This window comes from Heterostelium album (genome assembly GCF_000004825.1).
Source record: "Heterostelium album PN500 unplaced genomic scaffold PPL_contig17, whole genome shotgun sequence".
NCBI classification, from domain to species: Eukaryota; Evosea; class Eumycetozoa; order Acytosteliales; family Acytosteliaceae; genus Heterostelium; species Heterostelium album.
The window spans coordinates 276886-300477 of record NW_008805094.1 but is presented as its reverse complement, the minus strand read 5'-3'; the positions used below and the strand labels follow the sequence as shown (position 1 = coordinate 300477).

Sequence of the window (23592 nt, the reverse complement as noted above, 5' to 3'; positions counted from 1 at the left end):
GTAGTTAGTACGTACGTTTCGTAAAAAAACAAAAAAAAAAAAAAAAAAAAGAAAAATAAGAAAAAAAAAAAAAAAACAAATTGATCATAAATTAACTTAAACAAGATATTCATCTCAATCAAATCAATGATTAAATTTGTTCAAAGTAAATGAAATTGTAATACAGAAATCTTTATTAATATATTTATACCAAATAATCAAAAATTACCTATTATAAGTATGTTATGTGAAAAGTATATACTTTTTTTTTTGAGGATTCGATGAATATCTATAGATATTCTTCTTATACCTATAAAAGTAAACACCTATTAATTAACTATCATTTAAATATTTCATATATAATATAACAACTGTTTTTAATATTTCGATTTTTTATTTATTTTTATTTTTTTGTTTTAGTTTTAAAAAAAAATAATAATTTTTGTTTTGTTTTGTTTTGTAAAGGAATAATAATAATAAGTATGTTCTTTTATAATTACATTATATAGTCGTTAGAAATATAAAGATTGAAATGAATACGGTAAGGATAAAGTTGTAGTTGGAGAATTGACTGGTTGCGCTGTTGGTTGGTGATTTTCGTACTGTGCTGATTTTGGTGCAATCGACGTCTGTGTATTCGTCGGTGTCACAGTTGAGTTGTTCAATCTCCTTGCTGAGGTGTCCACAGTGATTCTTGTAGTCGATGCAGACCGAACGACACACCGGCTTGGCACGTCCGGCATTGGTACACGCCACACAGCCTCGCGAACACGTGAAGAACGCGCGCGTGTGGAAACAGTCGATGTCACGGTCACTCGTTGGGTTGTCGATGTAGTGCGCTTTCATCAGGTTGTCCGCATCGAGACAGGCACGCATCGACATGATACTCGAGGCATTCGACGAAAGACCGCAGAACTTGAGGTTGGGCGGCACCTGCTGGCACTGAGGAGTGGGTGCCGACGTGTCGAGAGGCACGCCATCGCGCAGTCCGTCCAACGGCTGGCTTCCGTTGCCACCTTGGTTGGCCGACGCCACGCCGCAATCGCCGTTGTCATACTGGCAGTTGAATGTGTTGCACTCGTAGTCGCAGTAGCCGTTGCCAAGCATCGAGAGCTGGCAGCCGGGATCGCAAGTCGATCCGTGGATATTGCCTGTGTTTTGCGCGTCGCAATCGCCACCGTCGTAGTTACACTCTTTGACGTTGCACTTTGCCATACACCATTTGTCGCCGACCATGTTGATCGGACAGCCTTTTGCACACTCCTTCTTGTCGACGCCGTAGTTACGACAGTCGCCGCCATCGAACAGACACTCCTTCACGTAGCACGCCATGTCACAGACGCCGTCTTTGATGGTGGTCGGCGAGCAGCCAGGACTGCACTCGGTGCTGTTGATATTCAGTGGATTGGGTGGCTTCTCGCAGTCGCCATTGTCGTAGTTGCACGCCGCCGTTTTGCATTCCGGATCGCACTCGCCGTCACCAATATAGCCCGAGTAGCAGCCCTCCGAGCAAGTGTCTTGCGCTTCCTCCTGCTTGAAGATGCAATCGCCATCGTCGAAACTACACTCGATCACCTGACACTTGGGGTCGCACTGGCCATTGTAGATCATTCCCCAGGTGCAGCCCGGCGCGCACTCGATCGACGTGATATTACAATCGCCGCCATCAAAGAGACACTCGGTCACATTGCAACGCGGTGTGCAAATTCGATCGTTGATCATCGCCTTCAAACAGCCAATGGCGCACTCCTCCGGTAGTTTTGCATTCTTCTCACAATCGTAGCCATCGTTATCACACTCTGGTAAGTTACAAGCGGTATCACAAACACCATCGCCAATCATTTTCTCACGACATCCAGTTGAACATTCTGTTGCTAAAGTGAAAAAAAAATGGAAATGGAAAATGGAAAAAATGGAAATAGTTAATAATTAATTAATTTTCCACATGTTCTTTTGTTTTTTAACTTTTTCAATTATAAAAATCAACAAACAACATACAATTTGCAGGTCTATTTTCTGAACAATCACCATTATCATATGTACAATCTGCTGTATTACATTCAAGATCACAAACACCATCACCAATCCAACTTTTTCTACATTTTGGACTACAGAAATCTATAATTATTATTTTATATTTAGTAATTTGATTTAGTTGGAATTTTATTTTGATTGATATAATTGTTTTAGCTCAATATATTTACATGTATTAATACCAGATCCTGGACAATCACCACCATCATACCGACAAGCTTGTATATTACATTCACGATCACAAAAACCATCACCTATCCAACTGGTTGGACATCTCTCTGCACATCGGTCGCTTTTATCTTCTGCACTATATACTACTATAAAAAATACTAAAAATATAAATCCAACTTTTTGAAGATATCTAAATTTATTTATCTCCATTATTTTCTTTTTATAAAATAAAAAATATGTATATTTTAAATTAATTTATATTCTATTTTCCTTTCTATTCTATTTACTATTATTATTTTTATTAAAAAGAAATAAACTATACTATATTATTAAATTATTATTATTTGTTCTTTTTAAAAACAATAATATTTAATATATTATTATTATTATTATATTTATTTTAATTTGATTAATTTAATAATCATTATCAAAAAAAAAAAAAAGAATAAAAAGATATTTAAAAAAGTAATTTAAACCACATTTAGACTTGAAAAGTCATAAAATATTATCAAACTTTATAATGTGGTATCCACTCAATATTCCAAATCAAGTCTGATTTAACAATTGTACTTGCAATGTCAGTCACAGAAAATATAAATAAAAAAAATAACCACTCATATAAATTAAAAAACTGTTGGAAGCAATGAATAAAATCAACTTTACTAAAAATGAAAGAATAAAATCAAATATTCATTCACTTTTCTGACGTGTGTGAACATCAAACACATCACATCATATATACATCAAAATCAACAACACACACTACTCAACACTCAACTAATTGAATTCCCACACCATGCAATGATATCAAAAATTAAATAATTTTTCTTATTTTTTTAATTTAAATTTAAATTTTATTTATTATAATATTATTTTAAATAATTATAATACTAAAATATCAAGTGTTGAATTTGAACTTCCACCAACACTATTTCTTCTGTTGGTACTTCTCAATTTAGCGCTGTTGGTTAAATTACTATGATTTGGACTCTTTAAATAAGGACTATTAGATTTAACTGAAACAAATAAAAAATTGATGTTAATTAAAAATTTAATGATTAAATAAAAAAAAATAATATTCCTTACCTCTTGGACTTGTAATTTTATTGATTGAATTGATACTACTAATCTTTTTTTCAAGCAACTCAACCTTTTGTTTATAGAAATAATTTACTTCCTCCAAAGATGCCATCTCTTTCTCCAATTTATTGGTGTATTGATTGTCTTTTTTTCTTTTTTCTTTGATTTTCTTTAATTTACTTTTTAATTGAGTAATTAAAATTGTATCTTTATCTTGTCTATAAATACTATTGCTACTACTATGAAGATCACTATTGTAATGTTGTCTTGGTGTGGAATTTGCTGAACTTGAATTACTACTGATTACAATTGGAGTGATTGGAATTGAAAGTTGATGGTTTGGTGTTGTACATGGAGATTGAAAATTGCCATTCGGTGATGATCCAATATAATTTGAGATAAATGTAAATGGTGGTGTTATAGTTTCCAATGACAAACTCTTTATCATGGTTCTAAATAACTTTACATTTGGTGAAGGTGTTTCAACGATATCATTATTATCATTTATTTCTAATATTACATTATCACTATCATTTTTATTAATATTATTATTCTCATTATTATTAATATTTTTATCTATTATTGGAATATTACTACTATTATTATTAATACTACTTTGATTTGATACTAATAGTTGATTTTGATTTTGTAACTGTGAAATAGTTTTCTTTTGTTCCAATAAAATATTTCTTGCTCTTTCCAAATTCTTTTTCATTTTCTCTCTTTCATTGAAATAGTTGTCTCTTTCTGATTGGTAGACTTTAATAATCTCCTTTAATCTAATATTATCTTTTAATAATGATTCTACACTATATCTATCTACTTCCAAATTATTATTATTCATATTATTATTATTATTATTACAAATACTATTCATTTTTAAAGGTTAAATTAATAATAGAAATAAAGAAATTGATTTATTTTTTGTAATAAATAAAAAAATAGTAAAAAACTAACAAAGGAAATAATAATCTATCTTTACTTTATTAACTCAAAGTTCAAATTTGATGTAAGTTGGCAAGAGTGTTTATCGATTATTTTCAAAGGTAGAAAATCTATTAAAAATTGGATGATATCAAAAGTTATATAAACATCACAGCAACAGAAAAAAGTAGAACCAAAACCAACACAATGAGAAAAATGTCATTGTAAAATGAACTTAATAATCTCTATTGAGAAAATCCATTTCTATTTAATTGAACTGTCAATAAAAACAATTTGGGTGACACCCAATGTCAAACACACATAATTTTTATTTTCTATTACATTTGTGTGGTGAGTGGTTAAATTATTTCCAAAATAATATGTGTTTGACTACAATATTACAAAAAAATAATCAGAATTTTAATTTAATTGATTACGTTCAATCAATAAATATATATGAGTATTTATTTTCCATACAAACATTATGAAATAGATTTAGAGAAATCTAAAACTAATGAAAGAAAAAAATTGATATAAATTATTTTAATTTTGATTTATTTAATTAATTAATAAAAGAATTAAATTTATTAATTTCCTGCCATTCTTCTTTGTTTTAAATTCTTGGTAAAAGGTGAACTTTTAAAATTAAAAAAATGATTTGTGTATTAAAAACAATAAAATAAATATCATTTTTCACAAAATTGTGAAAAAAAACAACCTTCTTTTGTCGAGTCAATAATCCAAAAAATGATTCACTCAAAAAAAATCAAATTATTATTTTTTATTATTTATTTTTTTTTTTTATTAAAAACGATCAACACAATAATTATTGTTATTGAATAATTTTTATTTCACTTTAATATTAATATATTTATATATTTAAATGTATGTAACTATAATATAAATTTTAATAACTAGATAGAAAACTATAACTTTATAAACTTTTTGTTGTTATTGTATACACATATTTCTTATAATAAAATAACATAATAAAACAAACTGTTTTAATTAATTAATATGAATAAGCATATATATTATTTTATTGGCAATCTCTTTTTATCTTTTTTAAACTATTACTTCTATAAACAATAACTTTAGGCAACATTTATTATAAGAATCATTATAATTGTAAAGTGAGAATAAACAAAGAAGATAAAAAACAAATATTTAACAAAATGTTGACAATGAATGAAATACCTAACTTTAATAACAATAGTCAAGTTGTAAACGGTTAGATATAGAGATAGGAGCAGTTAACAAAATTACAGTTTGAACAAGCAACTCAATAATATTAACAACCGGTTATTTTTATTAATCTCGTTCAAAGTTAATCACATTCTTTTGTCCATATCGCATCTTTAATTCTTGTTTTTCAATTGTTCCAAGTAAAAACCTAAATTATTAATAGTTTGCAATTTTTTATAATTGTTATTTTATTATTTTTTTAATTTTTTTTTTTTAATTGTGTTTGTTTATTTTTTTTTTCTATTATTTTTTTTTTATTTATTTTTTTTTTAATTTTTTTTTTCACTTCAATTCATACTTTTGTTTTTTTACGCACTGAACTCTTCTTTCTAATTAACTTTTTTTTATTATTTTATTTAGATTTATTTCTAGCATCGTGTAATTAATCGAAAACACTCCTACTTATTTTGATATCACTATATTATTTAGTATTTGAATCTAAAGCTTCAAAGTTCCTCAATCTACATTACCTACCTGTTTAATTATTATATTTTATCATATATACACTATTTATATATACTCAATTTAATACATACATAAAACAATGGCATTAAAGAGAATCAACAAAGTAAGTTAATATTTTATTTATTTATTATTTATTATTTATTACTATTATTATATATTTTTATAAAATTCGTTTTATTGGTTTGTTTTAAAAAACAAAAAAATAAAAATAAAAAGAAAAAAAAGTTTATATAAACATTTGTTTGTTAAATAAACAGATGAAAAAAAAAGAAAGAAATAAAGATAGATTAGATAAAAGTTGTTAGTTTTATCTTTGAGAGCTTGTTTTTCTTTACTTTTTACTACTTTTTTTTTAATTTTTTAATTTTTTTAGCAATATTTGTAACATTAAAGATAAAAATGAACTAATTTGAAACAATAATTTATCAATTATTAGGAATTAAGTGATTTAGCTCGTGATCCACCCTCAAGCTGCAGCGCTGGTCCATCTGGAGATGATATGTTTCATTGGACAGCAACTATTATGGGACCAGTAAGATATTAATACGATAATAATAATAATAATAATGATGATGATGATGATAAGTCGAACAAACAACTAATCTAAATTACACTTTCAACCGACTTTATAGAAAGATTCACCATATGAACAAGGAGTTTTCTTTTTAAATATTCATTTCCCAACAGATTATCCATTTAAGCCACCCAAGATTAGTTTTACCACAAAAGTTTATCACCCAAATATTAATTCTAGTGGAAGTATTTGTTTGGATATTTTGAAAGAACAGTGGAGTCCAGCTTTAACTATACCAAAAGGTATGTTGCAATCAATAACAATAGAAACGAATCAATTTGAATGACATATTAATCATTAATATTATTTAATTTTTATAGTTTTGCTTTCAATTTGTGCTTTATTGACAGATCCAAATCCAGATGATCCTTTAGTACCAGAGATTGCTCATTTGTATAAAACTGACAAACAAAGATTTGAAGCTACTGCCAAAGAGTGGACTCGTAAATTTGCACAATAAATTAGTTACTTTTTATTAAGTATCGGAATTATTTGTTTGTAAAAACAAAACTCTCCCCATAAAAAAAAAAAAAAAAAAAACAATCATCACTTATGTATCATTTCTTATTTCTCTATTTTCGCATGGCTTTGAAAATATTTTGACTTTTGATTTTTTGCAAAAGAGATTTTTGATAAAAAAAAATTGGTAATTGTATTTTGATTGGTCATAACCAACTCAAAAAAAAAAAACAAAATGGAATCACTTGGTTGGTTATAATCTGAATTATTATTATCTTAAAATAATAATACTATTATTATATTTGAATTGGATTAAAAAAAGATTACTTTTTTTTGATATTTATTGATTAATATAATTCCACTCAATAAATTGGGTTTGGAGCATATGATATGATGATGGCAATACCAAAAAAAAAAAAAAAACAAAAAAAGAAATTTGGATGAAGTCAAAAAAAGAAGTTCTTCGTGAAAAAAAAAATCTCGAAAAAAAAATAATAAAAAAAAATAATAATATTAAATAAGATATAATAATACATCAATATTTATTTTAAAATTATCTCACTTTAAAACAAAGTCACACACACACACACACACGCTAGATATATATAAATTTTTGTTGTTTTTTTTTTGTACATAGATATAAATATAAACAAAAAACAATCTCAAAAAAAAAAAATTAAAAAAATTAAAAACAAAAAAAATTAAAAGCAAAAAAAATACATACTTTTTTTTTCAAAAATTTTCTTTTTTTTTAAGTAAAAGTTTGTTTGTTATTATTATTTTATTAGTTTTGTTTTTTTGTTTTAAAAATAAATAAAGAGAAACTAATTATTTAATAATTTTAATTATCAATTATTATCATTATTTTAAAATACTTTATTTACAATAGTTTAAACTAGAAGTAGTAGTAGTAGTTCAACTTGGTTTAGTTCAAACAAGAAAGACAACAACAACAAATGAATTGGGCAGATGAAACAGAGAATGAGGAGAGAGAGAGAGAGTTGGAGACTCAAGCTTTAGAGAAGGAGTTGCGTGATAATCCCGAGAAGATGGCTCAGGTCAAGCAAGAGGAAGCGGAAAGAGAGCAACGTGAGCGTGAGATGCAACGTGAGCGTGAGGAGCAAGCTCAGCAACAAGCTCAACAGCAACAACATCATCAACAACAATACCAACAGGGTGGTAGTGGTTATAACAATAACAACCGTGGTGCATACAATAACAACCGTGGTCCATACAATAACAATCGTGGTGGATTCAATAACCAACAACAACAACAAGGTGGTGGATATAGAAACAACAACGATAATCGTGGTGGATATAGCAACAACAACAACAATAACAACTATGGTCGTGACAACAACCGTAGTGGATACAACAACCAACAACAAGGTGGTGGATACAGAAGCGATAACCAACAACAAAGAGTTGGATACAACAATAACAACAGCTTTAACAACAATAATCAACAAAGAGTTGGATACAATAAATATAACAATAACAACAACAATGATTATAATAACAATAGACAGCAACAATATGGTGAGAATGGTGGACGTCCACAATACAACAATCAACAAGGTGGACAGCAACAAGGTGGACAACAACAACAACAACAACCACGTAAAGAATATGCCGATCAAGGATTGACTGTTGTCGTTAGTGGACACCCAGAGACTGTCACCACCGAGGACATCGGTGTGTTCATTGAGGATCACCCAATGTTTGAGGAGAAGCCACTCATTGCTAGCGTTGAAAGCTCGCAAAAGAACAACTTGATCTACGTCGTTCTCAAGGATACCAAGAGTTTCGACATGGTTTGCAAGTTGAACGGTGAGAAACTCCCAAATACCGACGTCCAATTGAGCATCAAGTCACTCGCTGCCAGCAAAGCTGAATATAAAGCACAACAGATGGCCAATCAACAACAAAATCAACAACATCAACATCAGCATCAACATCAAAGACAACAACAACAACAATCGAACGCTGCATTCGGACAGCCACGACAGACCTCGGCGAATCCATTTGGTGGTGCACAACCCGTCGATATAGATAGAATTCAAAGAGAGCGTGAACGTGATGACACCAAGAGACCATACGAACAAGATCAAGATAACAACAACAACAGCAAACAATCATCATACCAGCCACCACAACAACAACAACAACAACAAAATGTCAACAACGCTGACAACAACAACGAAGACAATCAAAACTACCGACGTGATAACAAACAAGCTAGAAAACCAATGCAATCATCCACCGACAGCACAGGTAGCAACAGTAAATTTGATAAATTTGACAAGTTTGACAGAAACAACAATAGCAGTTTGAACAACAGCGGTGACAACAACAAATATCAACGTCCAAACAGAGACTTCACCAAGAAATCATCTGACAGACTACCACAACAAAACAAGAAAGAAACACCAGTTAAAGACGAAGATGGATGGGTATCAACCGGTAAATTGAAAGAACCAAAGAAAGAAGTCGTTCAAAAAGCTACTCCCAAAAAGGTAATTAATTAAAAAACGAATCTGATATCAAATTTTATTCATATGAATTTTCATATTAATCGAATCAATTTCAATTTTGTATACAAAATATCTGCAGGAAGCAGCCATTCAAAATAAATTCCAAGCACTCATGGTTGATGACGATGAGGAATAAACAATTGATAGTAGTAGCAGTAACATTTTAGTTCCATAGTAGTAGTAGTTCATATCGCAATCTGTTGATGATTCAATAGTTTCACTTTTAATTCTTTATATTTTTGAAATTCGTCCACAAAATCATCAGTTTACAAAAAAAAAAAAAAAAAAAACCAAAACTAAAAAAAAAAAAAAAAACAATCTGTGTAACGATTTGGCTTATAATCCATATAACAAATAATAAACAACAAAATAACCAATAAATGCCATAATAATAATAATACTAATCATAAATTATAACTATAACAAACAAAATATAATTAATAACACAATAAAATATAATTTATTAAATATCACCTATTGTTTTTTTTTTTTCTTTTCTTTTTAAAGACAACAAAGGACCGCTTTTTTGCTGTCAAAAAAAACGATCATTTTTGAAAAAAAATTTTTTTTGAAACTTTTCATTTTCTTTTAAAAAAATGGTTGTGGGGTGAAAAGATTTACTACCTCAATTTCAAATAAATCACGTGATTAATTATTTTTTTTATAATTTTTTTTTCTTTTTCTTTTTCTTTTTTTTTTTTTTTTTTTTTTTTTTGATTCAAAATCATTTTACATTATTGTTTATTTGTTTTAAGCAACACTCATTCATTCATTGTTGTTTGTTTGCTTTTTAAATTTGTTTGTTTGTTTTTTAAAACAACATTTATTTTCATCAAGCACTGATCACCATCATAATCTTCAACAACATTCATTTTAAATAAGCAGCTTAATAATTATTATTACATCATCACAACCTCATCAATCTTAAGATTGATCAACATTTTTAGTCAATAAAAATAAACAACACACAATCATCATTTTCTTTCTTTGACTTTTGAAACCCCACAATCCATTTATTAATCAAACACCCATTTTTATTTGAATTTAGCACAAAATTAAAACAAATTTTGCAAGAATAAATTTAGTTTGTGCGAAATAAAAATAATTCATTACCATTTAGATTGTTAGATATATAGATAATCAATTGATCAAGTTTTACTATTGTAGTAGTAGTTAGTTGTTTAATTGAAGCTTTTTGATTACAGAATAGAGCGTCATCATCGAGCATCATATTTAACAAAAAAAACAAAACAAAAAATGGTAGGTTTTATAAAAGTTTTGAAAATTAGATATCCCAACATTTATAAAATAGGTAGATCAAAGTCAAAGATATATCAAAGATTTATAGATTTATAATTATATATATCTTTGATTTAGATAAACTATGAATCACTCTCAACTTTTTATAAAAAAGATTTCCAATTTTTAAAATTTATTAATTTTATATGTTATTATAATGTAAATATTTTAGGCATCAAAAGGTAAAACAACAACAACAACATCAACCACATCACATGCACCAACAACATCTTCAACAGGTTTGAGACCGGTCAACAACAGTGTTGGTGTCGATGATTTGGTAATGTTGACTGAAGTCTCTGAGAATTCATTGAATGGAAATCTACAAAAGAGATATAAAGAAGGACTTATTTATGTATGTATATATATATATATTATATACAATTTAATTTAAAAGTCGCATATTAATATTATTAATATTTTTTTATAGACATCAATTGGACCAGTATTAATTTCATGTAATCCATATAAACAATTGGGAATTTATGGAAAGGAGTACATCGATCTATACAAAGGAAAACATGAGTTTGAAATTCCACCACATATATACAGTGTTGCCGACAAGGCATATCGTGCTCTCAAGTCGGAGCACGAGAATCAGTGTATTATTATCAGTGGTGAGTCCGGTGCTGGAAAGACCGAAGCCAGCAAGTATATCATGCAATACATTGCGAGTATCACTGGATCGAGTCAGGACGTGGAGCGTGTCAAAAACCAGATTCTCGAGTCGAATCCACTGTTGGAGGCGTTTGGAAATGCCAAGACACTGCGTAACAATAATAGTTCGCGTTTCGGTAAATACATGGAGATTCAATTCAACTACATCGGTGATCCAGAGGGTGGAAAAATCACAAACTACTTGCTCGAGAAATCGCGTGTCGTCAAGCAAACAACGGGTGAGCGTAATTTCCATATTTTCTATCAGCTGCTGAGTGGATCGTCGCCAGAGGAGCGCGAGCTCTACAAACTGCTGCCAATCGAGCAATATAACTATCTCAATAAGAGTCGCGCCTACACTGCCGATGGCATCGACGATGTCGCTGGCTTCAAGGCAACTCGTAAAGCTATGAAGGTGGTTGGCATCAACGAAGACGAGCAGAAGCAGATCTTCAAGTTGCTCTCTGCCATCATGTTGATCGGTAACATCAGCTTCAATCCCGACAACTCTGGAAAGACACCGGGATCGACTGCTGCCGATCGTCAGTTGATTTCTACCATTGCCGCTCTGATGGGTGTCGAGAACGACCTCTTGGAGCAAGCGCTAATCTCGCGTGTCATTACCACCGGACAAGGAGCACGTGTATCCAGCTACCGCGTGCCACAGAGTGTCGAGCAGGCACTGTATGCCCGTGATGCATTTGCCAAAGCAATCTACAGCAAGGTATTCGATTGGCTCGTTAGAACCATCAACAAATCCATCGAAGTTAAAACAAAAGGAAAAGTAATTGGTGTATTAGATATTTATGGTTTCGAAATATTTGAAGTAAGTTTAAAACAATCATTTATTCAATCAATTAATTAATATTAAAAATTTTTTTTTTCCAGAATAATAGTTTTGAACAATTTTGTATAAACTATGTAAATGAAACATTACAACAGATTTTTATTGATTTGACGTTGAAGACTGAACAAGAGGAGTATGTTACTGAAGGAATTAAATGGGTACCTGTAGATTATGTTAATAATAAGGCATGTGTTGAATTGATTGAGAAGAAACCTTTCGGTATTTTGGCGTTGCTCGACGAGGAGTGTTTGTTCCCCGAGGGTAACGACAACAGTTTGTTGGAGAAACTTGGCAAACATTTTGCATCGCATTCTCACTACTCAAAGGTACCGCTCACCTCAAAGGTTAGCCAGTTCATCATCAATCACTACGCCGGAAAGGTGCATTATACAATCGATGGATTCCTCGACAAGAATCGTGATACTCTCTTCAATGATTTGGTATCGTTGGCCACCTCCTCTTCGCTATCGCTGCTCTCAGAGATCTTCCAATACCAGCCGGTAGTCGAAGAGTTGGATCCAACCACCGAATCATCAAAGGCGTACGACCGTCTCAAAAAGAGTGGATTCGCCAACCAACAAGCCAAGAATGCCATCCCCACCGACAAGAAACGTCCGATTACCGCCGGTTTCCAATTCAAGACACAGGTGACCGCTCTGCTAAAATCATTGTACAGTTGTAATCCACACTACATTCGTTGTATCAAACCGAACGAAGTGAAGCGTGCACTCGATTGGGACTCCGACAAGTCTGCCCAGCAAGTCAAATACCTCGGACTGTTTGAGAATCTCTTGGTGCGTAGAGCCGGATTCTGCTACCGTCAGACCTACGCCAAATTCATGCGTCGCTACTACATGATCGGAAAAAAGACATGGCCAAAATGGGAAGGTGGCGATGCCAAGCGTGGAGCCGAGCTGCTTTTGGAGGAGCTGGCAATTCCCGCCGGCGAATATCAATTCGGTGTCAACAAGATTTTCATCCGTAATCCACAGCCACTCTTCCAGATGGAGGAAAAACGTAACCAGCGAATGCACGAGCTCGCCACAATGATCCAATCGACATGGAAGATGTTCAAGACACGTCGTTGGTACTTGCAGACTCGCGCCGCCATGAAGATCCAGCGTGCCTACAGAGGTTGGCTGCTGAGGAGAGAGTGTGTCCAACTCAAGAATTACTCGCAAAACTTGTTCCAAGGCAAGAAAGAGCGTAATCGTGATTCGTTGGTGCTGAGTTCTCTCGCTTTCATCGGTGATTTCCTCTCGGTCGCCAACGACGACTACACCAAACAGGTGTTGGCGCGCGAAGAAGGACCAAACGCTAGCGTCCGACTCAGTGTCAGTGTCAGCAAGATCAACCGTCACCAAAAAATTCAGAAGCGTGCACTCATCGTTACCAACAGCAATATTCTCCACATCTCCACTCACAAGCCCAAGAAGGACGGATCGTGGTTCGTAGTGAAGCGTAAGATTGCATTTTCCGCCCTCGAAAAAGTCAGTCTCAGTCATTTGTGTGACAATTTCTTTGTGCTCCATGTGCCCTCGGAGACCGATTACATTTGCGAGACCAATCGTAAGACCGTATTTATCACACTGCTATCGAAGCTCTACGAGAAACAACAGTCGAAGCCACTGAACATTGAATTCAGTGACTCGATTGCCTATCGCACTCAGAAAGGAAACACCGAGGCAAAATTCACCAAAGTCGATCAACTTCCAAAAGAACAACTCTACACTGCCAAAGCAGAGAGAGGAAATATTAAGATTTCAGTTCTCGAAGGACAAAATCCAGATTCTAAATCATTTGTAGTACAACAATAAAATAAAAAAAAAAAAAAAAGAAAAGAAAGTTATTTTCTTTTTTCAGAAATCAAAACAAACCAAAACAATATTAACATTCTTGAAATAAATAAAACCAATCAAAATAACAAAACTTACTATTAAAATCAAAATAATATTCAACACATTGGCTTTCATCACACAAGAATAGAGAGTAAAATAATTTAGTTGAGTTATTAAATAAGAATATTTAAAATCGAGTTAAAAAGAGGAACAAGCTCTTAGAAATTTTAGCTACTTTTATTTTAATATTTATATTTGGGAATACATTTTGCTTCTCGTTTCAAATGAAGAACATAGTCACCACCAAGAATTTTATTTTTATTTGTAACGTTGAATCCAAATAAATTGTATCCACACCAAGTGAATTTCTTTGGGGTCTCTCCGGAATAAGTATTACCATCTTCATCGATATATTCGAATTTCTCTTCTGAATCTTCAGATCTTATATCAACTGAGTAGATCTTTGGATGGTAATCTTGATAGCTTTCATTATTCACAACAGCGAACCGGAGAAAGTCGCCACGACCGAATTCTATTTTATATATTAAATAGGGATCGTCATGTTTGGGAGTTGATGCTCTGAGATTCCATTTTCCTGAGTTATCAATAGTGTATATTTTGATAGACAATGTGAATTGTATTAAAACTACAACAACTAAAATAATAATAGTAAATAACTTCATTGTTTTTTAAAAAAAAACTATTTGATTTAAGATAAAATGGTTTCAGTATTAGCTACTATTTATTAAGATAAATTTATATTGTTTTTATTTTTGGGATTAAAACATTTGATATGGTTTAATATAATTATTGGTATAAACATCTTTTCCTTACTCAATTTTTTTATAAATAAATGGTTTGTATCACACGGCAATGTAATTTTTTAAACCATCATCATTATTAAATGATAAATTGGTAGTATATTGATTGCACCATATATAAAGAAATTATATTTTCTATCAAAAATTATTAAATTGTTTATATTCAAATAAAATCAATTGGGATATTTTAATATCAAAAAAACACTTTGATCGATTAATTAAAATTGTTTTTTAGAAATAAAAATAATAAATGAATACCTAAAGAATTTTTTTTATTGAATTTATCGAATTATTTATTTATTTTTCATCTTTCCAAACACAAATATCCTCTCTTTTCATATGTAAAACGTAGTCACCTCCCATCATTGAATTTCTATTGGTAATATTGAAAGGGAAAATGTTGTAACCACACCATCTGAATTTCATTGGGGTTTCGCCTTTATATTCTCCGTTAAGGAAATCAGTGAAGGTAATCTTTTCTTCCATTCCATCGGATCGAACGTCTACAGAGTATACTCTTGGAATGAGATCTTGAAGACTAGAATTGCAAACCATAAGGAACTCGTATGAATCACCTTTGTTAATATTCATTTTAAACTTTATATATTCTTCATCAACATTGCCATGTTCAGCTTTTTTCTCCCAAGTCTGTCCTTTCTTAATGAATAATTGAATTGATTCTGAGAGATATACAAGATAAACTATTAGAAATAAAACTATAAAGAGTTTCATTTTTAAAATATAATAAAAAATTTATGAATGAATGAATATAATTTATTATTGGAGTAATTTAGATTGAATAAATTGTTAGTTGTTTTTATCTAAGTATTGTCAAGAAAGATATAGTATACTACAAAGATAATATTGGCTACTTTGAAATCATTATTGATAGAATTAATAACAACGATAATAGCGGAGTGGATGGTTTGAATAAATTACTCATTTTATTGAGTATCTATTTTATTCATAATAATATAAATTTTATTGGTAACAATAATTTTGTTAAACTGTCAGTCCCAAGGTATTATTTCAAATATTTTAGCATTCTAAATTATTTTTTAATTGTTATCTACTTCTATTCTTATCAATTCTAATCGCAATAATATTAAATTAAACATCTCAAGTGATGATAAATCATCGAGGATGGTGGTGAAGAGTAATAATTCACATCAAAAATTTATAAATAAATATTACAATAACAATTGCTTTTGCAAAAACATTTTGTGTATATTTGTCAAACCACTCTGTATTTATTTAGTTCACAGTTTCTAACCACCACACATTTGCTACTACAGTTTAATCTTGTCTTGACGATCAAATTTATAGATTTATGATTCTTTTGAATAGCATTTTAATTAGGTTGATATAAAATGAACATTTATACCAATTTCACTTGGATCCAATAATAAATAATTAAATTTAAAAAAAACAAAAGAATGAAATCAATAATTCTTATATTATTTTTCTATATAGCTATAGTTCAATCGGTGCGGTACTATACTTTTTTGAATTTACCCACAGATTTGGCTAGTACTGTTGCTTTTCGGTGGGATTCCATTATTTGTGGTTTCTATCCACTTAATCCTGTAAATGATCTTCGTCAATGGACTATTCGTAGTGTTCACAATGCCGATGGCACTCCCAATCTTCCAGAGGATGCTGCCAATCATCATTTCGATGTACTCTATGCATTTTTCGTTTACGATGCAGCGCACAATTTCCACAGATTAGATTATATTGGTCATTCTATGAATAACGAGGGTTTCCACGATGAGATTCACGATATGTTGACCAACACAGCGAATCACTACCACGACAGAGCCATTCATAATTCCTTCTACGCCTATATTGCCGTCGACCCCTATATCTTTAGTGAACTAAACAACGTTGCAGAGGCATTGACCGAAGAGTTGCACGCCGAAGGTTACTTAATAGTGAATGACATACCAGTTGGAGTTCCACACGCAATGGATAACGGTCAACCCGTCGATTTCTTCCGAACGGCCGATATGTTCTTGAATGACGTCTTGGAAAGTCATCATATGGATACTCATCAACACGGTACACCTGAGATGACCAAGGTTACTGTACTCGCCGATAAAGATGGTGATATTCAAAATATCCAGGCTGCAGCCGGTCCAAGACATTCGCCCACACCGACTCCCTCTACACCACCACCAGCAGTCCCAGTGAAACCAAGCACTCCAACTCCAAAACCAACCAAATCTGCACCACCCGAAACTGCCAAACCACAACAAAAACTATCGCAAAAAGATAATGATGATCTAGCTAGAATCTCAAGGATTATCGGAATTACCATTCCCGTTGGTATTGTAGCCAATCAAGCAGCAGCAGTTGGTGGTCTGCTTGCTTATAAAGATTACGAAGCCGGCAAAATAACATATCAACTTGCACAATATCTTAGACCATGCTTTGGTAATCGAGGACTATACGGTAAACTAAAGATAAAATAAATCTCTATTCGAATGTGATAATATCGCAACTAGCTAATAAATGAATATAAATAATATAAAGTAAATAATTTAAACTTAAGTTAATTAAAATAAAATCATAATATTATATTTTATTTTATGATTGTTTTTTTTTTATTTTTGGGAATATTTCATTAATATTTTATTCTTGAGGCGCCAAACCCATATTGCTATCTAATCCTAAACCCTCTTCGATACTCTTTACTAGATTGTCGATGTACTTTCTTGTCACTCTTATTCTGTTTTTCATTTCTTCAGGGTTGATCAGAGCGACGTTGATATATACACCTTCCGAGAGCAGCTCAGTGATACCCTCGGCGTTTGCCTGCTGGTACTCAAAGAACATCTTGCCTGGAACATTATCGCCTAGATAGAAACCAAATACGTATGTATACTTGAGTATTCTACGACATTCGATGAGTAGTTCGAGTGCTTCCAACAGAAAGTCTGGATTATGATTGGTCAACTCTCGGAATTGATTCATCTTGTCTTCGATATCCTCTAGTTTCATCTTGAGTGCATGCTTCATCAGCATGTCGTGGTTAAAGTATCGGTTAAAGTAATGCAGGAATCGTTCACTCTCCTTCTTGATGGTCTGTGTCGATTCGTCGTCTTTCTTGCCGTCGGATGTCTCATACTTGTTGCAACTGTAGAATCCACCGGTATGCTGACCGTGTGTTTTCCAATCGCCACGACACATCCAACACCATTCACCACCGCAACCGCCTTGCTCCTTTCGACAGACCATATGATTGCATCCTTGAATACGCTCCGTTGGCATACCACAGTGATAGCACGGTTTGCAGGTCGACATGATCAGCTTGATACTCTCTTGATCGTTGTTATTCTTTGATTTCCACTCTGTGAGTTGTGCACACGACACTGGATTGTGCTTTTCACAGCCACAGGAGAAACAGAATCTCGTTCCACAATTACACTCGACTACATCATTCGGTCTTCCAACTCCTTGATACTTGATAGCACTTCCACATGTTGGATTTGGACAAAAAACAAGATGTTTATCATGATATACATAATCTTTTGCAATAAAATACCAATACCTTTTAAATATAAAAATAAAAAAAAAAGTTAATAAATTAATTAAATTATTATTATAAACTAAACTACTTACCTGCTATAATCTCTTTGTGAAGCTAATGTTTTCCAATTTTCAAAATTTAATTTGCATTTACAACGTGGTGAGATACAAGTGGAATGAATCACCTCTGGACCAGTTGTCATAATCTCTTCATGCAAATAGGTTTTCCAACAGTTGAGACAATATGGACCATGACCACAATTCAAACTGTACAATTCCTTCTGTGGGAACAGTTCGTAGCAAATCAAGCATGGTACACCTGTATAGTTTGGTTTCGCTTTTGTTAAAAATGCACCTGCATTCAAACAATATTGTTCTGGATCATCAAAATAATTTCCTAATATTTTATCTTGATCCCATCTGTTAAAATATAAACAAATAATTAAAAGATATTAATATACATTTTATATAAAACTTTTGATAAACTAACTGTATTTTAACATTTACCTAAAATATATTAATAATAAAATAGCAATACCAGGAGATAGATCTATTTGACTTGATAGAGTTTCTGCCATTTCTATAATTTTATTTTCAAGTTCTTGTTTTTCTAATATTGTAAACAATGGTTCATCGTCAATCTTTTAATTAAAAAAAAACGAAACTTTAGTAATTAGATTGAATGGATATGAATAGGTTATATTTAAACTTACATCATCTTCTTGTAGAAACCAATCGTTTTGATCGTAATCAGCTATATCTACGTTGGATGCAATGTCAGAGTAACAGCTGCCACTGTCATCACTTCCACAACTATCGGTAGTGGTACGAAGTGATATGGTATTGAGGAATTTCGCCATTCTCTCATCGGATATATCGACATCTTTCGAGGCTCTTCTCGCCATCGAAACGATTGAACTTCTTCTTCGTAGTATAGAAGAGAAACTACCTCTTCTCTGTGACTTTCTAAGAGGTGACGGAGTTGAAAATCCAACTGGCACCAAAATGTTTGGATTCAATTGTGTTGCATCTGGTAGTACAGTGGTCGATCGAATAATAGTTGAATTATCTGAGCTATGATTTATTATATTGGGTGCTTCCGATGACACCTGTGTAACTTGAACAGGTGGATACATATCTTCCATGATTTTGTTGGTTTTGTTTTTTTTAAAAGTTATACAATTTTGTAAAAACAAATACAATTTTAAAAAAAAGATGAAAGATTCAAAGATATAATATTATATTTATATACAAATAATATAAAAATCTTTATTAAAATTAAAAAATCTATCTATTTCCAACTAAAAATATATAAAATTATAATCAATTATTTTAAGTTATTGTTTTTTTCTTTAGATTTTATATAAAAATAAAAAAATAAGTAGTATAATATTATTATTAAAAAAAAACAAACACAAACACTAAAAATGTAAATCTATCTCTAATATAATTAATTAATGATAGTGAAAAATTAATGATTAATGATATATAATTCTTTTTTTGTATTATTATTTTGTTTGTTTATGGATTTTTAAAAGCAAACACTATGAAGAATGGAAATCAAAAAACAGATAATTTATTAAATTCCAGCCGAAAGCGTTGTAGCAAAGATGTTTTCTGTGTGTATGTTTGTGTGGTTGTGTGTGTGTGAGGATTGTCCGAAGGTGAATTGAATAAAATTGAAAATAAAACTATGACATATATATGTAATAATAAAATTGGGGGAGTACTTTTATTTAACAACAAAAAAATATTTGAAAAATAAATTAATTAATAAAATAATAATAATATTATCAAAAACAAAACAAAAAAAAAAAGATTATTATAGTTGTTGATATTATTTGTTTTTTTTTGGTAGAGAAAGTAAGAACAGTGACACCAGTTGTAGGGTTAATAATATCAAAGTCGTCGATGCTAGCTAGCTAACTCAGTAAGAGAACAACAACAAGTTCAACGATAATTTAATAATTTTAATTAAATAAAAAAATTTTTAATAGAGTGTGAGTGAGTGTGTATGTGTTTCATAAAATAAAAAATCTTTTATAACTGACTAAAAGAGTGAAGTGGCTAGGTTAAATTCATTTTCGAATTTGATAATAGATTCGCTTCTTTAAATGAATGAGAGAAAGCGTGCAAGGGGTATGTCTAAATTCTGGTATCGAACACCAATTGCTTTTCCTTCTTCAACCCAATGGAAAACTTCCTTTAAAGGTCACCTCTTTTTTTTTTAGTTATTTATCAATTTTCCAAAGTTTCTTTTATCTTGGTTAGAACAAAACTTATTCCCACCATAAATGGAAATTTTTAATTTAATCTAAAAACTTTTTTTTTTCTTTTACAAGTCACTACTTTAAATAAATACAATAAAAAAAATCATTGATTTAAACTTAAAAGGTAAATAAACAATTATTTAAATATATAATCAATATACAAATTCTTTTGTTGTAACACTCTAATTTTTGATTTTATATAAATAAAAAAAAAAAGAATATATTAATTTATTTGCTCAAATTCAAGTTGAGGAATAAAAACAATTTTTTTGAGTTGATTTTTACAATCCTAAGATTTTGCAAGATATTTATTTAAAAAAAATTATGTAAAAAAACAATTAGTTTTTTTTTGAATTTTTAAAGTTTAAAAATAAATAATTTTAATCGTTAACTAACTCTGTTTCCTTAAACAAAGAGACAAAAGTGTTTTTTTTTTGGTTATTGGCTTAGTGTTAGTTGTTCTTCGTTGTTAGTGGTTGTAGTTGTTGTTGTAAAAACTAAACTATAGGTACTATTGTAAATCATAGTATATAATCATCATTATCATATTAGTGTCATATCATCAACCATCACTACAAACTACAATCTACCAAAAGTCATGAATATGAATAGTAATAATAATAATAGTAATAATAGTAATAATAATAACAACAATAATAATGGAAATAACAATAATAATAATATTACTAGTTTAATTGATTTACCTTCATTTTCATTGGTTGAAGCAGCAAAGTTTGGACAGTTAAGAGAGTGTGTCGCTTTCGTTGAGAAGATACGCTTGCAAAATCCACATGCAGATTTGTCGTCGGCTGTCAACAGCTCCGATGACTCTGGAAACACACCGTTGCACTGGGCATGCTACAAGAAGAACTACGACATTGTAAAGTACTTGATTTCAATGGGTGGCAATCCAAATCAGCCAAACACCGACGAAGGACAGACACCATTCCACTGGGCATGCATCGGTGGCGATCCTTTCATAGTGAAATACGTGCTGAACAGCGGTGGCGATCCATTCTTGCAGGACCGTCGTGGTTACAACTCACTGATACACGCGTCGCAGTATGGGGAGATGAAGATCGTGCGATATCTCCTCGAGAAGGGCGTTGGACTGATGTCGCGTGATCAACTCGGACAGACTGCACTGCATTGGGCTGCCTACCAGGGTCACATTCAACTGATATTGTTCCTGGTGAACAAGGGTGCCGAGTTGGATGCACTCGACACCTATGGTCGCACAGCCCTTCACTGGGCATGCTACAAAGGTCACAAAGATCCAATCAAAGCTCTCGCCGACTTTGGTGGCAACCTACTCACCAAGGACACCAACGGTGACACTCCGATCGACTTGTGTCGCCAACAGAATCACACCTATCTCGCCAGAACTCTAGCAATCTATCCACATCATCCATTAAGAAAACTAGGTCCAGTAAGTAGTAGTAGTAGCAATAGGAGTAACAAACTCGTTCCCATGACTCACACCTTTTTGTTTATTTTCCAATTTGAAATTACATCTTTTTTCTCCAGATACCTTATAATCTATTTTGGATTTTAACGACTATAGCAATCTATTGTTCATTTGCATTCGAATTGTATTATTTTAGTTTGATTCCATCGATATTTATATTTATGCTGATAATCGGCTTTTTCAAATTCATTATCGAACCATTGTTATTGCCATATACACCGAATCCAATGTTGCCAACTTGGATGATTTGTTCATTTGCATCTCAGACCATTTATTATCTTAGATATATACTTTTTGGTAAGATTAAATGTTTTTACAATTGTTGTGTACACTATAGATAATCTAACAAAACAAAAACAGCATTACCAGAGGAAACCTATTTACATATGTTCACTGTTGTAGCACTTTCAATGTATTATTTCTATGCATTTATATGTTTTTTCTCAGATCCAGGTACCATCTCGGCATACACAGAATCACAGGATACAAAAGTAATTTAATTTAGGATAGTTAGTCATGTATGTTTTACTCATTTTGATTCATAAATAATTAGGATTTCTTGTCTGCAATTGAAAACGAATTAAAAGTACCAGAGGTTTGTTCATCTTGTTTAATTAATAAGCCAATCCGTTCAAGACATTGTAGAACTTGCAAGCGATGTGTAGCAAGATTCGATCATCACTGCGGTTGGATCAACAATTGTGTTGGTGCCAACAATAATCTAGCATTCATCATGTTACTTGCTTTGTTTACCATTTCCTATTCATTAAGTATGGTTTTAAATTTCAAATGTAAGTATTTTCAACTAATTAAATATATAAAAGTAAAAAAAATGTTAACTGACTAACAACAATAATTATTTATTATTATTATTTTTCTAGATCTTGCTTTGACACCTGATGCACCTGCATTCCTATCATTCTTTAGTTGGTTGACATTCCACTATGCCGAAAACAAAGGACTTTTGGTGTTGATCTCTTATGAATCGTTGATTATGGCTTGGATCAGCAGATTATTTTATGTTCAGGTGACCGGTGTAATGAATAATGTTACGATGTTTGAGTTGATGAGACCACCAACTCCGACTGGCGAGAACAAAAAGAAGTGTTGTAGCCACAACAAACATAATCATGGTGATGCTTCATCTGCCGCTACTGCTGCCACAAACAAGAAAGAAGACGATCTACCATCTACATCAAACAAAAACTCAACCGACAGCGATTCAAATAGCACTTCACTGCGAGATCAAATTCTAATGCCAAAACGAAACAACTCCAATTCCAATCCATACCACAGAGGTTCAGTAAGAGAAAACGTAAGAGAATTTTTATATGATAAATCTAAATGGTATAGAAGTTACAGTCATAAAACAATTGATTTTTAAAATAAATGACCT

The 23592-nt window shown here is 31.5% G+C and overlaps 9 protein-coding genes across 9 annotated transcripts; 6 read left to right on the top strand and 3 right to left on the bottom strand.

Annotated features, from left to right (window-relative positions):
• Window positions 1-105: 105 nt before the first annotated feature.
• On the top strand, window positions 106-1737 carry PPL_07641 (uncharacterized protein; the record flags this gene model as incomplete). Its single annotated transcript, XM_020578475.1, has 3 exons — window positions 106-145; window positions 489-520; window positions 658-1737. Coding segments are annotated over 3 exons (1152 nt in total), but the record flags the coding sequence as incomplete, so codon positions are not given.
• Window positions 1738-1908: 171 nt separating this feature from the next.
• Window positions 1909-4141, bottom strand: PPL_07640 (uncharacterized protein; the record flags this gene model as incomplete). Its single annotated transcript, XM_020578474.1, has 6 exons — window positions 1909-1943; window positions 1978-2097; window positions 2184-2327; window positions 2472-2505; window positions 3076-3200; window positions 3271-4141. 6 exons carry the CDS (start codon window positions 4139-4141, stop codon window positions 1909-1911), a joined length of 1329 nt encoding a protein of 442 aa, XP_020431709.1.
• Window positions 4142-5977: 1836 nt separating this feature from the next.
• Window positions 5978-6932, top strand: PPL_07639 (Ubiquitin-conjugating enzyme; the record flags this gene model as incomplete). Its single annotated transcript, XM_020578473.1, has 4 exons — window positions 5978-6001; window positions 6335-6430; window positions 6531-6714; window positions 6793-6932. The coding sequence occupies 4 exons, from the start codon at window positions 5978-5980 to the stop codon at window positions 6930-6932; spliced, it is 444 nt and encodes a 147-aa protein (XP_020431708.1).
• A 234-nt stretch (window positions 6933-7166) lies between these two features.
• PPL_07638 (uncharacterized protein) lies at window positions 7167-9601 on the top strand (the record flags this gene model as incomplete). The annotated part of the gene is made up of 3 exons (XM_020578472.1): window positions 7167-7179; window positions 7871-9447; window positions 9545-9601. The coding sequence occupies 3 exons, from the start codon at window positions 7167-7169 to the stop codon at window positions 9599-9601; spliced, it is 1647 nt and encodes a 548-aa protein (XP_020431707.1).
• A 1121-nt stretch (window positions 9602-10722) lies between these two features.
• myoA (myosin IA heavy chain) lies at window positions 10723-14085 on the top strand (the record flags this gene model as incomplete). Its single annotated transcript, XM_020578471.1, has 4 exons — window positions 10723-10725; window positions 10937-11119; window positions 11195-12247; window positions 12310-14085. 4 exons carry the CDS (start codon window positions 10723-10725, stop codon window positions 14083-14085), a joined length of 3015 nt encoding a protein of 1004 aa, XP_020431706.1.
• Window positions 14086-14348: 263 nt separating this feature from the next.
• On the bottom strand, window positions 14349-15870 carry PPL_07636 (uncharacterized protein; the record flags this gene model as incomplete). Its single annotated transcript, XM_020578470.1, has 3 exons — window positions 14349-14761; window positions 15248-15628; window positions 15867-15870. The coding sequence occupies 3 exons, from the start codon at window positions 15868-15870 to the stop codon at window positions 14349-14351; spliced, it is 798 nt and encodes a 265-aa protein (XP_020431705.1).
• Window positions 15871-16363: 493 nt separating this feature from the next.
• Window positions 16364-17401, top strand: PPL_07635 (uncharacterized protein; the record flags this gene model as incomplete). The annotated part of the gene is made up of 1 exon (XM_020578469.1): window positions 16364-17401. The coding sequence occupies one exon, from the start codon at window positions 16364-16366 to the stop codon at window positions 17399-17401; it is 1038 nt and encodes a 345-aa protein (XP_020431704.1).
• A 160-nt stretch (window positions 17402-17561) lies between these two features.
• On the bottom strand, window positions 17562-19603 carry PPL_07634 (E3 ubiquitin-protein ligase; the record flags this gene model as incomplete). The annotated part of the gene is made up of 5 exons (XM_020578468.1): window positions 17562-17866; window positions 18356-18480; window positions 18552-18878; window positions 18966-19099; window positions 19172-19603. The coding sequence occupies 5 exons, from the start codon at window positions 19601-19603 to the stop codon at window positions 17562-17564; spliced, it is 1323 nt and encodes a 440-aa protein (XP_020431703.1).
• Window positions 19604-20004: 401 nt separating this feature from the next.
• On the top strand, window positions 20005-23580 carry PPL_07633 (ankyrin repeat domain-containing DHHC palmitoyltransferase family protein; the record flags this gene model as incomplete). The annotated part of the gene is made up of 4 exons (XM_020578467.1): window positions 20005-20081; window positions 21281-22157; window positions 22750-22987; window positions 23078-23580. The coding sequence occupies 4 exons, from the start codon at window positions 20005-20007 to the stop codon at window positions 23578-23580; spliced, it is 1695 nt and encodes a 564-aa protein (XP_020431702.1).
• Between the last annotated feature and the right edge of the window lie 12 nt (window positions 23581-23592).